The 9,085-nt window shown below is 35.2% G+C and overlaps 1 protein-coding gene across 1 annotated transcript; it reads right to left on the bottom strand.

Moving 5' to 3' along the window:
* Positions 1-885: 885 nt before the first annotated feature.
* Positions 886-1,982, bottom strand: LOC141390795 (uncharacterized). The gene is made up of 2 exons (XM_073963760.1): positions 1,868-1,982; positions 886-1,816 (listed from the first exon to the last, which is right to left on the bottom strand). The coding sequence occupies exons 1-2, from the start codon at positions 1,878-1,880 to the stop codon at positions 915-917; spliced, it is 915 nt and encodes a 304-aa protein (XP_073819861.1). The 5' UTR covers positions 1,881-1,982; the 3' UTR covers positions 886-914.
* Positions 1,983-9,085: the final 7,103 nt, after the last annotated feature.

Below are 9,085 nucleotides of genomic sequence, written 5' to 3' on the forward strand. Positions count from 1 at the left end.
TTTGTTTTTAAAGTTTTTAGCGACTTTCTGAAGTTTAAGTGTACATTACGAAAAATGGTCCGCTATTGGGATATATTTTGAGATTCCGGGGTGATAAATTATTTTTTCTTTCAAAAAATGATTTGTTCAATACGTTTTGAATATGAATTAACTTCAATATAAATTAATTTTTGTATATTAATTGAATTAAATTAAAAAATCTTAGGGTGTGCTAATTATATGTCCCCTTGATAATTTGGGCGTCTTTACAAAACTTTTATTTTGAAAAAAAAAACACTGATAATACTATTCACTTATATCATTAAATCTATTAAATACATTATAGAAAAGGATTTTGTTTACGAAAATATTTCAATTTGCCCTATCAAAACTCTTAGCTGACTGAAATCATTTTGCCCCAAAGGGGTGTGCTAATTCTGTGACCAACACTGTATATTTGGAGCATGCGAACATTATTCCAATCAATTGACCCAAAAATGCTTCAGATATGAATTTTGTAGTCAAAATAGAGATTAAGAGTTTTTTAAACTATGATCATTTAATTAATTTTAAATTGATTTGACGAATTTTGATAAATGTAGAACAGATTGTTGCCCGGAGTCGGAGTCGAGCTTTTTTTCACGACTCCGGCTCCGACTCCGACTCCAGCAAAATTTGCTAGACTCCGACTCCAGACTCCGACTCCGAAGCCCTGGTATTAGCCCCATTCCTCTAGATTAGGGTCTTTAATATCGTGTCAAATGGAACATACATATGTAGTTTCTAGTAAACCGTATATTTATTCGTCTGATCAATAATTGATATCATTAACAGCGAAAATACGGGTATAGTAATATTCAATACATATATAATACATTCATATGTTATTCAAAGACACAATAAAATCTAATAGAAAGAAAATACATGCGAATAGATTATTCTATAATTGGATCCCGATTTTTCTGATTGCATAGATTACGAAGAATGTTCAATTTTAAGTTCTGTATTTGAATGTCTTTACGATGCATTATACGGTCGCGTTTTTGCTGTGCCTTCAAGCTACGTAAACGTTCTCGTTCAACAGCAATCCGATACAAATGAATTTGACGAAGTCGACGCTCCCGTGTGTTTGGAACATGAATACCGGTTAATTTGATTTGGGAATTGTTTGCAATTCTATTTTGATCTGTTGTAGGTCCATCTATTAGATCAAACTGATTCTCATTATCTGAAGATTCACTAGAAGAAGCGTTACTAGCAGTACTCGCAGTTTTATTTTGAATGACATTGTCTTGAGCAATAAAATCAACAACAGCTATTTTTTTATTTACTTCCATTTCACAACGTTTGTCGAGCTCAAATCTATCACAATTTTGCAATTCAGTGTCAGCGCTTTTAAACATTTTCTGTAATTGATGATTTGGGCCGTTCTCTTCATTTTCATAATCTGTAGAAGAGTTTCTCTCACTTTTAATATTAATCTCATTCTGAATGTGATCCATAATTTGTTTGTGATTATCTTGAGAACTATCCAAACAAGCAGACGAATTTAAGGAATTATTAGGAAATCCCTTTACCCCAACTTCTTTTACCCTATTTGCACTTCGTATACGTCCCAATTGCTGTTTGAGCTTTTCTTTTGAACGATTATAGCCAGCTTTTTTCATATGTAATGCAATATTGTCCCAAGCTTGTGACTTACGTTTCATGGTAATCGAATCACATCCTTTGTTCTCCAGTATTGGACGATGCAATTGAGTTAATGACATCAATAATTGCTTTTCTGGCTCCGTCCAGTTGGGTTGCCGTTCTCGCCTTTCTTTTAACTTGGTGTTCACTGAAATATTATTGTGTTAATTAAGGCTTTCCACGTTTCGATGCTCCTTACCATTTGAATCCATAGCTTGCTATTAAAAAACTAATAAGATTGCAAATGTCTTATTATTTTAAAAAGCAGTGGAGAGTTTTTAATTCATAACGACGCCTTCATATGTTGATGTTGCCACAACTGAAGAACAACTTAAACTACATTTACATCTAACAGGTTTGAAAAAAACATGAGTTAGAACGTTTTCAGACGATAAGGTTTGACTGCTCAAAAACGTGGTTTCCGTTTTGACTCTCATTCGTAATTTTCACATCTAGTGTTGCGTTTTTGAAGTCATTTTATACAAGCGTACTTTTTGAACAAAAAGAAGTACGGTTTTACATAAATGTACCAAAAAGGTTTATGTGTGTATTGTATTTGAAAATTAAAAAAGTAATTCTTGTGAATCCCATAAAATTGGGTAAAATGTATGCGTTGTTAAAATTGTTGCCTCATGCGCGCATGCCATGTAAAAAATAATGTAATAATTCTTACCACCTGAAGGTAAGATGATACCTGCGTTACCAGAGTAAATTTTTCAAGAAAGATTTTTATGAAATAGGGAAATACCTTTGTTATTAACAGGTACATAGAAGTCATGTTTTGAAGAACATCTTTATTTGTAAAAAATATGATGAAACAGGTAGATAATATCTTACATGCTAGTGTTGTATGTATGGTACTTTATGTACGTTTTCGTTCACTTACTTCCACATTTTGTTTCAACACTGACACAATTTACGAATGAGAACCAAAACGGACAACGCATTTTTGAGCAGGCAAACCTTATCGTGTGAAAACGTTCTTATTTAATACCCAGTTTACATAAAACATGTTTTATAAAACACGTACATAAGCCCTGTTCCTTTACGTGCAAGAATCTTCAAGTTTTACCACATTTTACTCGAAAAGCGTTCCTTTACTTCAGACACCATACAATTCATATGGTAGCAGTTTACTACTTTTGCCGGTTTTACCATTTTCAAAAGTAAAGGAACAGGCCAATAATAAGCTGTGTACCTTTATGCTTGGTTTACATTCGTCGTCGTTTCGTGATTTCGAAGGCGTTTCATGATTTCGCGCGGAATCAAGCAAAGTTTATCATGATTTCGCATACAAAAATGAAATCATCTCATTTCGACTTTTGTTTGACATTTATTTCACAAAATGGACGAAAAACCGAAGAAAAAGTCGAACACTGACAACACTAAATCAAAAACTGTGAAATAAAAGACGAAAATTGATTTTTTATGTTTTTTTCTGACATTGCTGCCGGATCTACCATTTTTCCGTTCCTTTACTTTTCTGGTAAAAATGTTCATGAGAGAGCAATTTTGAACAATTTTGACACTTTTCTCTTTTACCACTCTTACCATTAAAAAAGTAAAGGAACAAAGCTATGATATACAACCCTGTTTTTGCCTAAAAAAGTACCAAAAGTTGCAACACTTTTCACGTATCACAATAAACAAGGTAGATGGTCAATTGCTGCAACAAAAAATTTTAGTATCAACATTTGTAAACTATGTGAAAAATATTAAATTACTTTGTTACAATGCTATTTTTCATTGCGTTCCGGTACTTTTTTAATGGAAATGTTAGAAAAAAGAGCAAATTGTCAAAAATTGCTTCCCAATACAAATTTCTTCAAAAATACGGGAACGGAAAAATTACGGGAATTGCAAAAACTCCAGCATAAATGTCAAAATCAACGTATCAGCTATCATATTAGATGCCAATGAACATGCTTGCTGCGAGTTTCTACTGGGCCAAAATTGTATGGCAGAAAACAGGAGAAGATGGTATATTTTTTGTTTAAAGAGAAGTGCAAGTCTTGCTAAATTTCGGAGTACATTTTTACTACTAAACGGGAAAACTACTGCTAGAACTACTTTTATCTATCAACTTTTATCTATCAAAATTTATTATTGTGGTGTCTCAACGATAAAATCGTTTTTTATTTTTCATTTGTTAGTACTATACACAATTAATACGATATATAGATAATTTTACGACAATTTTCCATATAAGTTGTAAAATGCTATATTGTCATATATTTTAGATGATTAATTCAATTTAGAAGAACTTGTGTTGAAAATTCATGTTCGATCAGCTGCGCGTATGCATCTACCTTGATCATTGTGATATCTTTGAAATCAAAAAAAAAAAGTAAGTATAAACACCGGGGTGTATTTCAGGATTTCGTGAAATCCAGTGGATTTTGGAGCGCAAGTGTAAACTTGGCATTACTTACCTGTAGTGGGATTCTGTAACTCATTTTTGCTGTTATCGATAATTGTCGGTAAAATTAAAATGCTTATAATTTCGATAATTATCGAAATTTTTCGGTATGTTAACGATGAATAAAAAGTAGTCGCTAGCCTCTACCGACACAAACAGTGATGCCAACTTTTCTTTATGTTTTAAGTCATAATTTAGCGATTTAATTTTACCGATTTTTGTCGGTAACAGCAAAAATAAGTTACAGAATCCCACTACTGAGGTTACCATTTTTAACCTGCAAAGCGTTTCTTAACCCTGCGTTTACAAATGACAGGACAGTTGACTTCATGTATTGATTGTCAAAATCCCAAAATTTGCCTATGTGAGGTAGGCGTCCAGACAACTGCAAAAACAGTTGTAAAATTATGAATGAAAATCATCGATTTCATTTTGTTTTCCGTTCACATATGTTGCGGGCGTCTTTAGTTTATTGTTACTAGGCATTTACACACAGACAGTATTGGCAAGACAATAGCAAAGTTACAAACCATTTTCACCAATACATGCATACTTTTCTCTATACACATTTAAAAACCTATAAATGTATTTGTGAAAAAGGGTTGTATTTTTGCTATTGTCTTGCCAATACTGGCATTTGTAAACGCAGGGTTAGGAATGTCTTTTTGTACAAACAGCCGAGTATTCCCACAGACGTCCGATTCAGTTGCCGACCACTTTCAAATGACGCGGAAGCGTTTTCAGCCCATGGCCCAATTATACAGGTCCTCTATCAAGCGAATTCAAACAAAAACAAAGATTTGAAATGTCAAAATTCATAAACAAAGGCGAAAAATTTGTTTTCGCCGACACGGAATATGTTTAGGCGAATTTCTTTATTGCCAATTAAGGTAGATGCATACATAACATTTTCCGAGAAAAAGTTGTTGACGCAGTTATTTTTGTTTGTCGTAACAGAAAATACCAGCTGATCGATCTTTAACTGCCAAAATAAGTTATTATAAATTAAATTCTAATACAAAACACAACAAATGTTGACATTTTACGTGTACAACATAAAGTTGATTTGTTTTCTTTTTTCGATATACATCTACCTGTTCCTCTACAGTTTGACATTTCTCTACCTCACAGCGATTTCAAATGACAAATATGAATTTTGACAGCTCAAATCAAAATCATTTGTTTTTGAGAGAGGACCTTTATAATTGGGCCATGTTTCAGCCAAAGAGATTGAAAAAAGTGGTGCCTATGGCAGGGGTGTATTTGGGTTGTTGGGGGATTAGTGGAGGAGTATCGTGGAGGTAAATGCAACCCTATGCTAATAAGTAGGTTGCACCAGGTGGGGAAGGAGGAAATAAATAAAGAAAGAAAAAAAAACGAGAAAAGCGGGAAATCCAGCGTCGATTTTCCGTCTATAAAAGGGTCCGACGGCCGAAAATAAGGGAAATGGCGAAGTGGTGCCCTATAAGAAACAGTACAGTGTTGCTACCATAATCTGTGTCATTTATACTTGCGGCCAATATAACCAAAAAAAGTTAAAGTTAATTTTTTTTCTATCGGAAAAGTTTTATTAATAATTAATAAGAAAAGAAAATTAAAATCACAATCAGCCTGTGTTTTTGGTAATTCATGTGCTGGGTGTTAACGAAAAATTGTAAGTGGTTTGCGATTACCGTGTGATGCTTGCATAGTTATAAATGTTGCGTTATTTGTTTCCTCTTTAAGGCCGCGGCACATACGGTACGTTGAGCGTCGCGTTACAACAACTTCAAGAACAAACTTGGCATCACTTACACATTTTTCATGTGGTTGTTGTTTTCAACGCACAACGCGTCGCACAACGGACCGTATGTATTTGGCCCATTAAAGATAACACCAGCAATAAAAAATATATGTCTTACTGGCCTCCCCAACGAAAGATTGAGGGGGTCAGTTCGGTTTGTACCGGAAAGAAAAAATCCAAAAATTCTGGAAAAATCCCAGTTTGTGCCAATTAATCCAACCAGTCTTGTCTGTTGTATAGTATTTGTCTACATCGAATGTTAACGCTTTTATTAAATTTGGTTGTTGACCGGCTTATTGCCATACGCCACTGTGAGGCCAAAATCCAAAGCCCCGGATTGATGGAAAACTGTGGATGAAACAACGATAGAAGGAAATATTAAAGAAACAAGTATCTACCAAAATTTTTGTGTTGTGTTTGTATGTTCTATAACTTAGGTTAAGTTGTGTCGTCTATGCGCAGTTGCTTAAGTAAGATAGTTAAGTTTTGTTAAATTTTTGCTGATTGTAACGATTATTAACCCCATCCGTTTAAAGTAATAAGAGAGTAGGTTACCCACGAATGGCGATTTAGAAACAGTCGTGAGATTCAGTTTACACTAAAGAATTCGGGAGAGTGTTCCGAAAAAAAAGAACCCATCCTAAAAGAGCTCTATTAGGTAGGCAAAAAGATCAAGTATAAATTTGGCCGCATTCGGCAACCTCCGTTCGTGATCGTTGTTTGAGGGTAATCTGAATAAATGACTCAAGATCAAATTCAGTGCATTGGGAGTTAATTTTCGAGTTTCTTTTGAGTAATTTTTTTTATAGTAAATTGTGTTTTTGGGAGAGAGCGGAGAGGAAAGAGCTCCTCAATACTCTTTCCTACCCCCTATTGCTTAAAAACTGAATTTACTTTCCCGTGTGTGTAAACACGGACTAAGGGAGGGATTTAGGTGCAGATTGTTTTGAGGTAAGTGTTAGTGGAATGCGGGGCCCTTTCGAAATTGAATAGGTTGGATTTAAAGGGTCAAGGTTGGATGGGCTAGTGTGGGAGTATGGTCACCAAGCTCCCGTGTCATCGGTGTACCTTTGTGTTTGTATCGTCGTTTTATTTGTGTTCAGTTTCCGTTTCCTGTTAGTTATTGTTCGTTCCCTTAGGTTGTAGGTGGTAGGGTTGGAACCGCCCTGTATGAATGATGCGCCCCTGAGTTAGCCGATTGCCACCGCAACGCCGTATAAGCCGCCACGTAACACATATTTTGTTTTTGTTCACGTTGTTTTGTTTTCAACACATTTCAATTATTATCTCACACATTTTAACAAAAAATGTCAAAAATTTATTAACCAGGCTGTCTTTGAAAAAATGATGGACAGGTGGAGGACAGCCGACAAATGTATGTATGTGTTAGTAAATCAGAGTTGTATTTGAAGACAAACTGTCTGGTGTAAACGACTAGTAACACCAAAAAATGGTAAAACTGGCAGCAATTTTTAAGAGAGTGAGAGAGAGCACATATGATTTTCTCTTCTACAACAGGCTACCAGCAACATTAGGTCTGTACGATAACCCAAAAATTTATACAAATTCGTACAAATTTTTACTGAATGCTGTTCGATAACAAAATTGGAACAAGTGTCGTTTAGAGGCACCTCTCGGATCGGTCCGAAAAAACCATAGGTAGCCCTTGGGACCCTGATTCCAACGATATATAATTTTCCGGGGGGAAGTCCATACTTCCCGAGATATGGGTCTTGACATTTCGGAAATTTCGTACGTTCACACCTTTTTACAGTAGATAGCCCTTGGCATCCTGAATACAACGACATATAATTTTCCGGGAGGAAGTCCATACTTCCCGAGATATGGGTCTTGACATTTCGGAAATTTCGTACTTTCACACCTTTAGGTTGTTTAGGGGCACCTCTCGGATCGGGCTGAAATTTTTACAGTAGATAGCCCTTGGCATCCTGAATACAACGATATATAATTTTCCGGGGGGAAGTCCATACTTCCCGATGGTATGGCAATTTAAACCCAACATCTTGGGGTGTTAGTGGTCGGAATCATTGACCAATATGTTCTATGAAGACCAATTTCAGCCGTCTATGTGCTGAACAGAGTAGTGGCGGATATTTTCAGATCACATTTAATACTAGGTTAGGTTAGGTTTGGGGATGTGTAGTCAATATATATGTATATTGACTACGCCACTCGGAGACCTTTCGGTCCATTGTGATCATCCATAAAGAAAAAAGGAGGTTCAGAATTTCCTGAAAAGAGAAGAGAAAAGAGAGAAGAATAAAGAAAAAAGGGGGGGGTGTGGTTTGGAGAGTAGTAATAAATGAATTATTTATAAGAAAGAATGAAGATGTAATAAAGACAGTGTTACGTGGTGCACTTAGGGGACTAGTCCAATGGCCACCATCTAGCTCATCCGCTTCTCTTGGGTGTGGTCCCAACCCTTATGTCCCGATACCCAACACGCAACGATAAAAACAATGCACTATTGTACACATACTATAATGCAAAACACATCACTACCAATTCCACCCCCACAACCTGCTGGCCCATAAACTGCCCACCCAACCAAAGGTCACTCTTTCCTTTTCTTGACACCTAGTGACCCCACACACCGCCCACATCACATCACTTACCTCGTCACACAGTCATCCAAATAATATCTAACACACCATCATTTCTTTACAGGTATATAATCAAGTCATCTTTTTTTTTATTCTTAGGTCACTAAAACAATTTAATCCTATTACAAACGCTTTCCTTAATAAATATATAAAAATGGTTACGTTGCACCTAATAAACAAATAATAAAATAAAAATGAAAAATTACATAAAATATGTCTTAATGATTGTTTTTGAAATCCTATTAGGAATTTTAAATTGTAACGGCTATTTGCCAAAAACAAAAAAAAACACAAACGTTAAACGAACGGTCTTCAGACCAAACACAATTTTAATGACACCTATTTGTTTCCTTCTTTTTTTGTCGAATTAGACTGCCAAAATATTCAGCTTCACTTTCCCCAAGGTCGACAGCAAATTAGCGCTGTACTAACATAAAACAATTATTAAAACATCAACCCACCCTAAAATCCACTAAAAAGAGCTCTTTTGCCTGGAAAATTTCTTAGGGGGATTATTCTAATTGAACTGCAAACTATGTCACTTGGAGAAAGCTAACAAAAAAAAAAAAAAAAAAAAAAAAACGTTGCAGA

The sequence above is a fragment of the Musca autumnalis genome, unplaced genomic scaffold (genome assembly GCF_047663935.1).
Source record: "Musca autumnalis isolate F117 unplaced genomic scaffold, ASM4766393v1 scaffold_1, whole genome shotgun sequence".
Classification (NCBI taxonomy): Eukaryota; Metazoa; Arthropoda; class Insecta; order Diptera; family Muscidae; genus Musca; species Musca autumnalis.